The 13,665-nt window shown below is 42.3% G+C and overlaps 1 protein-coding gene across 2 annotated transcripts; it reads left to right on the forward strand.

Moving 5' to 3' along the window:
* The first annotated feature begins 1,098 nt into the window (after positions 1–1,098).
* On the forward strand, positions 1,099–12,177 carry LOC114241853 (androgen-dependent TFPI-regulating protein). Of its 2 annotated transcripts, none has more exons than XM_089735291.1 (5): positions 1,099–1,186; positions 4,280–4,451; positions 5,737–5,883; positions 10,526–10,746; positions 11,960–12,177. In XM_089735291.1, the coding sequence occupies exons 2-5, from the start codon at positions 4,284–4,286 to the stop codon at positions 12,150–12,152; spliced, it is 729 nt and encodes a 242-aa protein (XP_089591417.1). In that variant the 5' UTR covers positions 1,099–1,186; positions 4,280–4,283; the 3' UTR covers positions 12,153–12,177. The 2 variants fall into 2 exon arrangements, with proteins under 2 accessions (XP_089591417.1, XP_089591411.1); XM_089735285.1 differs by having other exon boundaries at positions 1,105–1,195.
* The last annotated feature ends 1,488 nt before the right edge of the window (positions 12,178–13,665 follow it).

Raw genomic sequence — 13,665 nt, forward strand, 5'->3', positions numbered from 1 at the left:
CCAGCTTGGTTGTGCTCCTGACCTTGCTTACCTCCATAGGCGACAGCGACCTTTTTTTTATTGCTTAGGTGGGTGTACGAGCTCACGGCCCACCTGATGTTAAGTGGTTACCGGAGCCCATAGACGTCTACAACGCAAATGCCGCCACCCACCTTGAGATATGAGTTCTACGGCCGAAACGCATTACTGCTTCACGACAGAAATAGGCAGGGTGGTGGTACCTACCCGTGCGGACTCACAAGAGGTCCTACCACCAGTAAAGAGGAAATACCATATAGTGAGCCACCGGTTTGCCTTTAAAGGACACACAAAAAAGCATTGATGTGAGTGCTGGCGAACATCTTTCAACGAAATAGAGATATACTTAGTCTGGCCATAAATACTGTTACAATTAAAAATAAACAAAATATTATATTTGAATTTGGAATCTGTCATTTTTATATGATTGCTCATTGAGTTTTCTCATTTTGGCGCCAATACATTGTACAATATTTTGCGATATTAAAATGGAGTGGGGTGATAAAGAGAACCGAATCGCTGTGATTGCATTACACATTGTATATTGTACATCGTACATTACAAACAGACGGAGTGTCTTTTTAAATGTATAGATATTACTTTAGCCTTAAAGCCTGACCAGAATAAAAACCATGATCAATTCACTTTTTAATTCGACTTACATACATACTAAGTACATATCAAAACTTATTATTTTATTATTAAAACCTTATAATTATTTTAAATATATTTTAATTATATTAAATATTTGATTATTCAGAAACATTTAGTCGGACATATCCCTTTTAGAAAGTGCTTTTGTTAACGTAGCTAGGTTAAGAATTATCAATATCCACGTTCTATAATTAACAGCAATCTCAGATCAAACAGATGGACTCAAAAGATATTAATTATGTAATTTAAAAAAAAAGCGGCGCTGACAACTAAAATTTCTAGTCAACTATCCTCGAAGACAAATTAACGCATATTAAAATATATAACAATCAATATTCTGTAATCATTATTACTAGACTTTACCTAATTAAAAGCATTAATAGTTCGCTAGTGGAAATTGTATTAAATAAACATTAGCTGTTTATAACTTATTGTCTATAGTTGCTTCAAGAACAATATTCATTAAATTTACTGTTTTTGGAGTGATATTGACATTTAAAACATAATCGACAACGTAAGAAAGGTATTTTTATATATTTACATATGGGGATGGGCGAGCGCATGGCCAACTGGTCTTAAGCGGAGCCAATGATTGAGAGATGAGGCCGGAAGCCTCAATTGTATAGCTTGCTGATGCATATCGTGTGATCTATCTTAATCAAGTTTTAACCAGTGGTTAGCGTCTTCATTATTACAGAGAAATCGTGTGATAATACATTGACATAATACCAATAACACTGTTTTTGCTTCGAAAGGAAATTTACGTTTTTTAATCGACTTCAAAAAGGGTGGGTGTTGCCAACTGTCTTACTGGTGGTAGGACCTCTTGTGAGTACGCACGGTTTTTTTTTTTGTCAAGAGGAAATCGCCGTACTTCCGCCCTTCACTGGGGATGGAGGGCGGGGCATGTCCGAGTCGAACCGACTAAAACCTCCTGTCGCTCAACAACCAGCATCCAAACCTCGCATGAGACAGAGCTCATGAAAAGGCAAAGGGGGGAAAGTGAAGTGCTTACTGCGGAGCACATCTCTCCCATCACCCTCCCCCTCGGGACGTCGGACTGGCGGTCGTCGGCGCCACGACCACCAGCCCTCTCGGTCGGCAGGCTATCCGGAGCCCGCCTAGATGGCGCCGGTTAGAATGACTTATCCTACGGAATACCCCGCTGGGTCAGAACCAGCGTGGGTCGAGGATAGCCGGCCTTCCATCACCCGGATGCTCTTGCGTAAAACGCGTGCAGAGCAGCTTGCACGTCGTCTTCTTAGATCCCCCTCGCTGGTCCCCAGACCGACATGTGAGGGGGACCCGAAACACTTAGAGGGCCAGGGCTTGGGCGAGATCCGCCTCCCTAGCCCCTGCTCGACGGCGGCGGGCTTGCGCGTCTCTAACGCGCCCCGTCGCCTCCTTCTGCGAGATGGTGAGTCGAGCATCGCCTTCCACGACTCGTCGTCGCCGAGCATCGATGCCACAACACTCGGCAACGACAAGTCGTTTCCTATTTTTGCGACGAGGACACGGCGCCACCCCTCCCATGCGGGCCAGGTGACGAGCGTATGCTCTGCCGTGTCCAAATCGCAATCACAATGGTGGCAATCTGCTGTCGGTTCGGCTCTAATCCGGTGCAGGAACTCACCGAAGTAACCATGCCCAGTGAGCACCTGCGTGAGCCGGAAGGTGAGGCGTCCTCTGTCACGATTCACCCAGTCCACAAGGACTGGGCGAATCGCCTCGACAGTCCTACGACCAGCCGAAAGATCGGCCAGCCGCCTGGACCCGCACGGGTAGTTAACACCGCCCTGCCTATTTCTGACGGGAAGCAGTAATGCGTTTCGGTTTGAACGGGCAGTCAATGTCACTATACTGAGACCTTAGAACTTATATCTCAAGGTGGGTGGTGCATTTACGTTGTAGATGTCTATAGGCTCCAGTAACTATTTAACACCAGGTGGGCTGTGAGCTCGTCCACCCATCTAAGCAATAAAAAAAAATGAATCGTTTTTTTTATGTGTGTGTTTTTTATAGGTGAGCCGATTTTATTTAAGATCCGTCCAGTAGTATTAGAGTTATCCTTTGTTATTTTTTTTGTTTCAATATTGTAAATTTTCCTTTTTTTTACGATGGGAAATCCAATTTAACGATTACCGGCCGATAGGGATCATGCCGGGCTATATCGGTATATCGGACTCCAAGACATCTACCGGCTTAACCCCATCGATCACTCTCTCCCATTCTCGCCCGAGGCGGAACTCGGATCAGGGTAAGTGGGGGGATCCCCGTAATCAACAGTTCGACCAGACGTGCGACTCCCTTCAAGAACGTCTGGCCAATGGAATAATCGAGGCGACAGTCGAAGATTCGACAATGATCGTTACTGTACCGTGGCTCGTTAAATCTCCTCAACAGTGTTCCGGGATATCCCGCTGGGCCAGAAACAGCCTGCCGGATCGGGAACGCGATACACCGCCGCTCGTTAGCTCTTTTTTTTCTTACCTATACTGATAGCCTTGAGAGGCCATTTTAGCGTAACCCTAACAAGTAGGTGAGCTAACGGGGCTCAAAACTGCTGCTAACACTAACCCTAGCAAGAGTAGTGCTTCGCAGAATCTACCACCGGATCGGAAACGCGACCCACTGAGAAGATTCGGCGAGAAACCCTTCGTCGCAAGTGACGGATTCGACGAAAACGATGACCGGTGCTGGGGGTACCTAAAAACACCGCTAGTGGGTCGGGAGGATCCAAAATGACGTGTTTTGGGCGATACCGACTGTTTACCATTCGGTCCGCAGGATCGGGAGCCCATTAGCTCATTCGCACACGTCCTCATATGACGATACTGTGAGCACGGTGACCCGATTACGATGGATCGGTGCGGACACGGATGAGCGCATCTCTCTCTTTCATTCCGCCGCCTCCTTCTGTCACATGATGGAGTCACAGAAGTCGAGCATCGCCTTCGTCCTGTTGGCGTGTCGAGGACATTCCGCTGCCCTAACCATGTGGGGTAGAGCGCAAGCTAATGTTCAGCCGTGTCCGCAGCGCAGCTACAGTGGTGGTACCCCATCGTCGGTTCTTGTCATTACGAATCCTCCCGATCCATTAACGGTTTTTTTTTATCGCACTTGTAGGCAGACGAACATACGGCCCACCTGATGGTGAGTGGTTACCGTCGCCCATGGATTTCAGCAATGCCAGGGGCAGAGCCAAGCCGCTGCCTACCACTTAATACTCTCCACAAGCCTCGTTTGAAGAAGGACATGTCATAGCGCTCGGGAAACACCGTGGAGGGGAGCTTATTCCATAGCCGGATGGTACATGGCAAAAAGTATGTAGTATGTATGTTGTTGTTTTCTTTTATTACTGTGTCCTTACTAACTTATTTTTAAGAAATAACTGTTACTAACATTTATATGGATTATTATCTGAAATAAAGAATTTAATAATAAAAAAAAGACCTTTACTGTGCTTTGCTGCGCTTTTAGGTACCTCAAGCACCGGTCACCGTCCTCGTCGAAACGTCCTTCGGTTTTACGACTGATGATCCGGCAATCCTAATCGGCAGTGACTAAAGCAATACCTGGAAAAATACACAAATTTTTTCTTTTCCAGCAAAATGCCAGATGCGATTCATTTTCGGATATTTGGTTACATGACGACTATAGTTTTGCACGTTGCAAATGCGGTGATCATGATGTCCTCCTTCCGTGATGACGATATCAAGGAAGCGGAGATAAGGCATTATCAGAAGATGCAGCCCTTTTTCTTCACCTGTTGGACTTTTGTGAGTTAAATTGAAGTTTTTTTGCTTTTGTATTTTTGCTTTGTTGCAGCTATTGCTCCCTCTGGGCGTCGAGGTCCAGGAATCGGCCAAAACAGCCGTGACATGTCCACACCTGCGTCGCCCGGAATACTTAAAAATCTGTGTGCTTAGTGCGAGTTTTTTAACGTTCTCTATAGCGTAAAAGTTAATTCTGTGCAGTTGTAACAGGGCCCCTTACGGCAAACGTAGTCGAACGCTCCAACTCCATACAAATTTGAGTTAACTTTTACGCTATCGAGAACGTTAAAAAACTCGCACTAAGGATACTGAACTGAAACATTCTATTTATTTACGCGGCCGCTCATTGCCGCTACAATTTTTTTCCTACCTATGCTGATAGCCTTGAGAGGGTATTTCAGCTTCTCTTTGACGTGTACGTGAGCTCACGGGGCTCAAACCGGGAGTGTTGCCAACACTGGCTCTATCAAGAGCAGTACTTCGCAGAATCTACCACCGGATCGGAAACGCGACCCACTGAGAAGATCCGGTGAGAAACTCAGTAGGCTGTGTCTATGGGTTAATTCACACGGGTTCGACGAGGACGGTGACCGGTGCTTAAGATACCTGAAAGCACCGTTAATGGATCGGGAGGATCCGTGTTTAGGGTGACCTCGACTGCTTACCGTTCGGTCCACAGGATCGGGTGTGTAATTTCCGGTGGCCACGACAAGAGGGTTTTCATGTCGTGCCGCCTTCTCGAAGTGGCGCAATGATGCCGACTGTAGATACTTACTGTCTGAGTCAAGCTCCAGGCCATCATAGAGAACTTCTCGGTGAATACATTAACACTTTACATGAAATGATAATATTCACAAGGGATCCTTTTAGGAAGCTTAGTGTCGCGCAGCAAGCTATGGAGAGGGCTATGCTTGGTATTTCTCTACGAGATCGAAAATGAAATGAGGAGATCCGTAGAAGAATCAAAGTTGCTGACATAGCCCGTAAGATTAGCAAGCTGAAGTGGCAATGGGCAGGTCACATAGCGCGAAGATCGGACGGCCGATGGGGCAGAAAGATCCTCGAGTGGAGACCACGTACTGGCAACCGCAGTGTGGGACGGCCACCTACCAGATGGACCGACGACCTGATGAAAATTGCTGGGTCACGTTGTACGCAGGTGGTAACGGACCGGCCGCTCTGGACATCAGTTGGTGAGGCCTATGTTCAGCAGTGAACAGTAGACAGGCTGAGATGATAATGATGATGATGAATGATAAATCAATAATTAACGTGAACTGCGACACAGTTCTTCCAGGTCGTTTTTTCGGGCTTAAGTCTCTACTGTGATGTTGGGATTATGAGAAACGCTAAGAACAAAGCATACAGGCTACCTGAGATATTAGAGAAGGCGAGAGTTGAACTCTTCAATACGATCGTGTGGCCAGCGAGCACGGTGAGTGATCTCCTAATATTTAACCAAATAATCTTCAGTCTTCTTCAAAAAAGAGAATGTATTATTAACTTAAAATTATTTTTTTGTAATGACTGTATATATTAAAATTGTATTGTTATTCAATTATTCTTATTTTTCTAATTTCAAGATGTTGTCAACTATGGCACTGTCGATTGCACCTATGTTTATGTGAGGTGACATCTGTCATGTACTTATTGCCAATTTGTCAATGTTTTATTGATTTTTATTTGGTCACTTTGTTGGTGTAACTAAAAAATAATAATAACATAAATTAATTCAAAAATAAAAGAAATCAATGAATAAATAAATAGAAAATAGGGTCAAACGATTTTGATGATTATTTTTAATAAAAGGCTTCTTTTGTAGTGGCCATATTTAAAGCTTATCAAAATTCGACCTGTACTTTTTGTGTTATCCATATTAATACATATTTAATAGATACCTACCTACTCAATTTATTTTGTGGAAGTCTTCTTTTTGTTAATTATATGTATTTAAGCCGATTTAGAAAGCTGTTTTCTTATTTGATCAGATGCAGTAGACAAAAGTCAAATATGTTATGACAGCTATCCGCTTCTTAAAAGCCCACTGAGTTTTTCGCCGGTTTTTTTTTATTGCTTAGATGGGGGGACGAGCTCACAGCCCACCTGGTGTTAAGTTACTGGAGCCCATAGACATTTACGACGTAAATGCGCCACCCACCTTGAGATATCAGTTCTAAGGTCCAGTAACAATCTTCTCATTGGGTCGCGTTTCCGATCCGGTGGTAAATTCTGCGGAGCACGGCTCTTGCTAGGGTTCGTGTTACCAACGTCGTCAGATTTGAGCTACGTGAGCTCACCTACTAGTTAAGCTTACGCTGATATGGTCTCTCTAGACTCTAGACAATCAGCTTATATTTCTCTAAGTTTTCCCTACTTATTCGCTGGGACTATGCCAGCTTCGCGCAGACGGGTAGGTAAGCTCACGGAGAGCTTTGCTAACACTAGCCCTAGCAAGAGCAGTGCTTCATTGAATCTACCACCGGATCGGAATCGCGACCCACTCAGAAACTCATTAGGCGTATCTATGCTTCCACTATAGAGATTATACTTGCTTAATAATTTTCAATGTCAACCGCTTAGGGCGAGCCAAAGTATGCTCTAATTTGGCCTATTTAAATTCCTTTTTGGATTACACCGTTGCGTCGTGCTTCGCTGAATCTACCACCGGATCGGAATCGCGACCCACTCAGAAACTCATTAGGCGTATCTATGCTTCCACTATAGAGATTATACTTGCTTAATAATGTTCAATGTCAACTGCTTAGGGCGAGCCAAAGTATACTCTAATTTGGCCTATTTAAATTCCTTTTTGGATTACACCGTTGCGTCGTGCTTCGCTGAATCTACCACCGGATCGGAATCGCGACCCACTGAGAAACTCATTAGGCGTATATGCCTCTGTGCTTCCACTATAGAGATTATACTTGCTTAATAATTTTCAATGTCAACCGCTTAGGGCGAGCCAAAGTATACTCTAATTTGGCCTATTTAAATTCCTTTTTGGATTACACCGTTGCGTCGTGCTTCGCTGAATCTACCACCGGATCGGAATCGCGACCCACTCAGAAACTCATTAGGCGTATATGCCCTTATGCTTCCACTACAGAGATTATACTTGCTTAATAATTTTCAATGTCAACCGCTTAGGGCGAGCCAAAGTATACTCTAATTTGGCCTATTTAAATTCCTTTTTGGATTACACCGTTGCGTCGTGCTTCGCTAAATCTACCACCGAATCGGAATCGCGACCCACTGAGAAACTCATTAGGCGTATATGCCTCTGTGCTTCCACTATAGAGATTATACTTGCTTAATAATTTTCAATGTCAACCGCTTAGGGCGAGCCAAAGTATACTCTAATTTGGCCTATTTAAATTCCTTTTTGGATTACACCGTTGCGTCGTGCTTCGCTGAATCTACCACCGGATCGGAATCCCGACCCACTCAGAAACTCATTAGGCGTATCTATGCTTCCACTATAGAGATTATACTTGCTTAATAATGTTCAATGTCAACTGCTTAGGGCGAGCCAAAGTATACTCTAGTTTGGCCTATTTAAATTCCTTTTTGGATTACACCGTTGCGTCGTGCTTCGCTGAATCTACCACCGGATCGGAATCGCGACCCACTCAGAAACTCATTAGGCGTATATGCCCTTATGCTTCCACTACAGAGATTATACTTGCTTAATAATGTTCAATGTCAACCGCTTAGGGCGAGCCAAAGTATACTCTAATTTGGCCTATTTAAATTCCTTTTTGGATTACACCGTTGCGTCGTGCTTCGCTGAATCTACCACCGGATCGGAATCGCGACCCACTGAGAAACTTATTGGGCATATATGCCTCTGTGCTTCCACTATAGAGATTATACTTGCTTAATAATGTTCAATGTCAACCGCTTAGGGCGAGCCAAAGTATACTCTAATTTGGCCTATTTAATTTCCTTTTTGGATTACACCGTTGCGTCGTGCTTCGCTGAATCTACCACCGGATCGGAATCGCGACCCACTGAGAAACTTATTGGGCATATATGCCTCTGTGCTTCCACTATAGAGATTATACTTGCTTAATAATGTTCAATGTCAACCGCTTAGGGCGAGCCAAAGTATACTCTAATTTGGCCTATTTAAATTCCTTTTTGGATTACACCGTTGCGTCGTGCTTCGCTGAATCTACCACCGGATCGGAATCGCGACCAACTGAGAAACTTATTGGGCATATATGCCTCTGTGCTTCCACTATAGAGATTATACTTGCTTAATAATGTTCAATGTCAACCGCTTAGGGCGAGCCAAAGTATACTCTAATTTGGCCTATTTAATTTCCTTTTTGGATTACACCGTTGCGTCGTGCTTCGCTGAATCTACCACCGGATCGGAATCGCGACCCACTGAGAAACTTATTGGGCATATATGCCTCTGTGATTCCACTTTAAATATTATACTTGCTTAATAATTTTCAATGTCAACCGCTTAGGGCGAGCCAAAGTATACTCTAATTTGGCCTATTTAAATTCCTTTTTGGATTACACCGTTGCGTCGTGCTTCGCTGAATCTACCACCGGATCGGAATCGCGACCCACTGAGAAACTTATTGGGCATATATGCCTCTGTGCTTCCACTATAGAGATTATACTTGCTTAATAATTTTCAATGTCAACCGCTTAGGGCGAGCCAAAGTATACTCTAATTTGGCCTATTTAAATTCCTTTTTGGATTACACCGTTGCGTCGTGCTTCGCTGAATCTACCACCGGATCGGAATCGCGACCCACTGAGAAACTTATTGGGCATATATGCCTCTGTGCTTCCACTATAGAGATTATACTTGCTTAATAATGTTCAATGTCAACCGCTTAGGGCGAGCCAAAGTATACTCTAATTTGGCCTATTTAAATTCCTTTTTGGATTACACCGTTGCGTCGTGCTTCGCTGAATCTACCACCGGATCGGAATCGCGACCCACTGAGAAACTTATTGGGCATATATGCCTCTGTGCTTCCACTATAGAGATTATACTTGCTTAATAATGTTCAATGTCAACCGCTTAGGGCGAGCCAAAGTATACTCTAATTTGGCCTATTTAATTTCCTTTTTGGATTACACCGTTGCGTCGTGCTTCGCTGAATCTACCACCGGATCGGAATCGCGACCCACTGAGAAACTTATTGGGCATATATGCCTCTGTGCTTCCACTATAGAGATTATACTTGCTTAATAATGTTCAATGTCAACCGCTTAGGGCGAGCCAAAGTATACTCTAATTTGGCCTATTTAAATTCCTTTTTGGATTACACCGTTGCGTCGTGCTTCGCTGAATCTACCACCGGATCGGAATCGCGACCCACTGAGAAACTTATTGGGCATATATGCCTCTGTGCTTCCACTATAGAGATTATACTTGCTTAATAATTTTCAATGTCAACCGCTTAGGGCGAGCCAAAGTATACTCTAATTTGGCCTATTTAAATTCCTTTTTAGATTACACCGTTGCGTCGTGCTTCGCTGAATCTACCACCGGATCGGAATCGCGACCCACTGAGAAACTCATTAAGCGTATATGCCTCTGTGCTTCCACTATAGAGATTATACTTGCTTAATAATCTTCAATGTCAACCGCTCAGGGCGAGCCAAAGTATACTCTAATTTGGCCTATTTAAATTCCTTTTTGGATTACACCGTTGCGTCGTGCTTCGCTGAATCTACCACCGGATCGGAATCGCGACCCACTGAGAAACTTATTGGGCATATATGCCTCTGTGCTTCCACTATAGAGATTATACTTGCTTAATAATTTTCAATGTCAACCGCTTAGGGCGAGCCAAAGTATACTCTAATTTGGCCTATTTAAATTCCTTTTTGGATTACACCGTTGCGTCGTGCTTCGCTGAATCTACCACCGGATCGGAATCGCGACCCACTGAGAAACTTATTGGGCATATATGCCTCTGTGATTCCACTATAAATATTATACTTGCTTAATAATTTTCAATGTCAACTGCTTAGTGCGAGCCAAAGTGTACTCTAAATTGGTTTATTTAAGCTCCTTTTTGGATAACACCGTTGCACCGTTACAGCTGGTCTTCATGATGTTCTGGTTGTTCTACGCGGTGGACAGGGACCTAATATATCCAACTGCAATCGATAAGGCTATAACTCCAACGTCTAACCACATCATGCACACGTATATACTGCCGTTCGTTTTGTGGGAGATGATGTTTTACTATAGAGAGCGACCTGCAAATGTATTCTGGCGAGCAGCCGCTGTCATATCTTTGGAAGTGATTTATTTTTTGACGTGAGTACAATCCAGAAGAACTTCAAACGGTAATGAGTTTTTTTTTGTTTTTTTTTATAACTTAGATGGGTGGACGACCTCACAGCCCACCTGGTGTTAAGTGGTTAATGGCTGGCTGACGAACTAGTTCGGTCAGCAACCGAAATAATATTAAATGAATATAAACAACTTAAAATATAAGTACATATATGCTTATGAAATAAAAATACTTGAATGGGTGAAAGCGGATTCGGAGGTGTTCTGCCTATTTCTGCCGTGAAGCAGTAATGAGCTCCCATAGACATCTACAACGTAAATGCGCCACCCACCTTGAGATATAAGCTCTGAGGTCTCAGTATAGTTACATACCCGATCCTGTAGACCGAATGGTAAACAGTCGACGTCGCCCAAAGCACGTAATTACCGATCATCCCGATCCATTAACGGTGCTTTTAGGCACCACAAGCACCGATCACCGTCCTCATCGAACCCGTCGCTTGCGACGAAGGGCTCGACGAGCGAATTAACCCCTAGACACAGCCCACTGAGTTTCTCGCCGGATCTTCGCAGTGGGTCGCGTTTCCGATCCGGTGGTAGATTCTGCGAAGCACTGCTCTTGCTAGGGTCAGTGTTAGCAACTCTCCGGTTTGAGCCCCGTGAGCTCACCTACACACGTTAGGGTGAAGCTGAAATAGCCTCTCAAGGCTATCAGCATAGGTAGGATGAAAAAAAAAGTATAGTTACAACGACTGCCACGCTCTTCAAACCGAACCGCATTACTGTTTCACGGCGGAAATAGTCAAGGCGGTGGTACCTACACATTTACGTTGTACATGTCTATGGGCTCCAGTAACCACTTAACACCAGGTGGGCTGAGAGCTCGTCCATCCATCTAAGCAATAAAAAAAAAAAGATATTCGTCAAACATTTGTTGAGTAAGTATTTGAAAACAAAACAACAAAAAATGTTATCTGTCTGTTGGATTTGAACCCCGGCACAACCGCATCGGTCTATACCAACGTCTTATTCGTTGGGCCACGATGACTTAAAATGCGCTAAAATACTATATTGTTGTTTTTTTCCTTTATTGATGCACAAAACAATTTACAACCATAGAAATTTAAAGTTTAAATATTTATTATAAAAATCTGGATTGCAATTCAAAACAGGTGCATACAGAAAAATTATAACAACTGAACAAATGCCTAAATATCTTGTGTGTATATATTTTCAGGTTAATATTCGTCAAGATGTACTTTGGAGTGTGGATTTACCCGTTTTTCGGGAAAATCAATGAGTTACTAATTATACCTGGCTCCTTTACAATAATAGCGTTATTTCTGTACGGTACACAGAAATTACAATGGATTTTGTACTCTATGCTGTGGGTGGGAAGGCGAAAACCGATCGTTTCAAAAATAAATTAAAAACAATAAACTAATAATTAAATGATTGATTCGTTTTTTTTTGTTTTCTAAAGTATTCAAATTGACGACTTAAAAAATTAGAAAAATCGTATCGGATAGTTAAAAAATTGCGACACGATCGGATTATTAGAAATACCACAATAATTACACATTATTTCCGAGGAATATGTTTTTATTCAAAATGGCGACACACTATCATTGTTCTAGAAGGCAATCTTTATAAATATTACGACCTAAACGTCTTTAGGTCAACATAAAACACCATTTCTTGGTAAGAACTTGTTTGTTCAAAGTGTAAAAATTATTATAAGCTAAAAACCAATAGGAATAGACATGCGGACACCTCTTAACTGTACATAGAAGTAGATCATTCTATTATTGCTGTTATAATGTTCTAATAACAAATAGATTATGCTAATGCAATGTTTTGCCTTGTCTCTTATGGGTTAAGGTTCCAATTAGAAATGTTCTTTATTTCATGTCTACAAAGCCAAAAAATTCATGACACGCCTTACCTAAAAAAATCGGAGCATTTTTATAATTCTAAATTTAATAACACAAATTTCATTTGCTGGTTCAGAATATTTCCGCTATTCTTAATGGCTTACGATAAGGTCTAAATTCGATTGCATAGGAACTTTTTTATAAAAATGTACATTTGGAGTGAGAGTAGCTCATAGCCGCTTTCCAATTCACGGTCAAGAGCGTCGGTGTTGTAAGCAGACAAAAGTTTCCGAGATATTTCTGTAATTCTTGATATTTTCCTAAAATAAAATAACTTTGTAAATGGATAAACTTTTTTCGTGCATGCACTATCAACCGTCATACATTTGTTTTATTAGAGATTTATTCGTTTAATAATAACGATTCCTTTCGTTCGTTCGATTATTTTAATAATAACGATTCGATTTAATAATAAGGTTTAATAATAACGAACCTTTAGGAGCAGGTCCTGGACGCTTCGTGTGACCGTTTCTACTGATTTAAACCCAGACAGACTTCTATGGCACGAAATCTTCTGACTTAGAAGTTTTCTGACTAACGGCAGATTAGTAGACTAGCATGTTCCGATGCAAAATCAACTTATGACTTATTCATTAAAATCTTAATTGTAGAATATCGTGAACTCACACTGGTAAGTATTTCCATAAATAATAAAATCATTCTATTTCTGCAACGTAGTTATCCGTTTCAATTTCAGTAGGATAGTCATAAAGTTCGCTGGAACTTACAACAAGGAAGATCTTCCCCCGAGCGGGTGATTTGGGTCGGTAGATCGACGGTCCGAATGTTGTTGTTCGGAACTTGTATATATAGGCAAGCTTATCTTGAAATTAACGTTAGCTAGATTTAGACATCTGTCAAATACCTTGTGTTCTATTATAGCCACTGCCACAGTACAATTACAATACGATTAGAATTTTGACCTCGTCTCCATCCCAAGCATAAAAAAGTATTGTGTAATCCACATTTAAATATATTTTATACTTTGAAGCAGAAAAAACAGCTCATG

The sequence above is a fragment of the Bombyx mandarina genome, chromosome 02, assembly GCF_030267445.1.
Source record: "Bombyx mandarina strain Sakado chromosome 02, ASM3026744v2".
In the NCBI taxonomy this organism is placed as follows: Eukaryota; Metazoa; Arthropoda; class Insecta; order Lepidoptera; family Bombycidae; genus Bombyx; species Bombyx mandarina.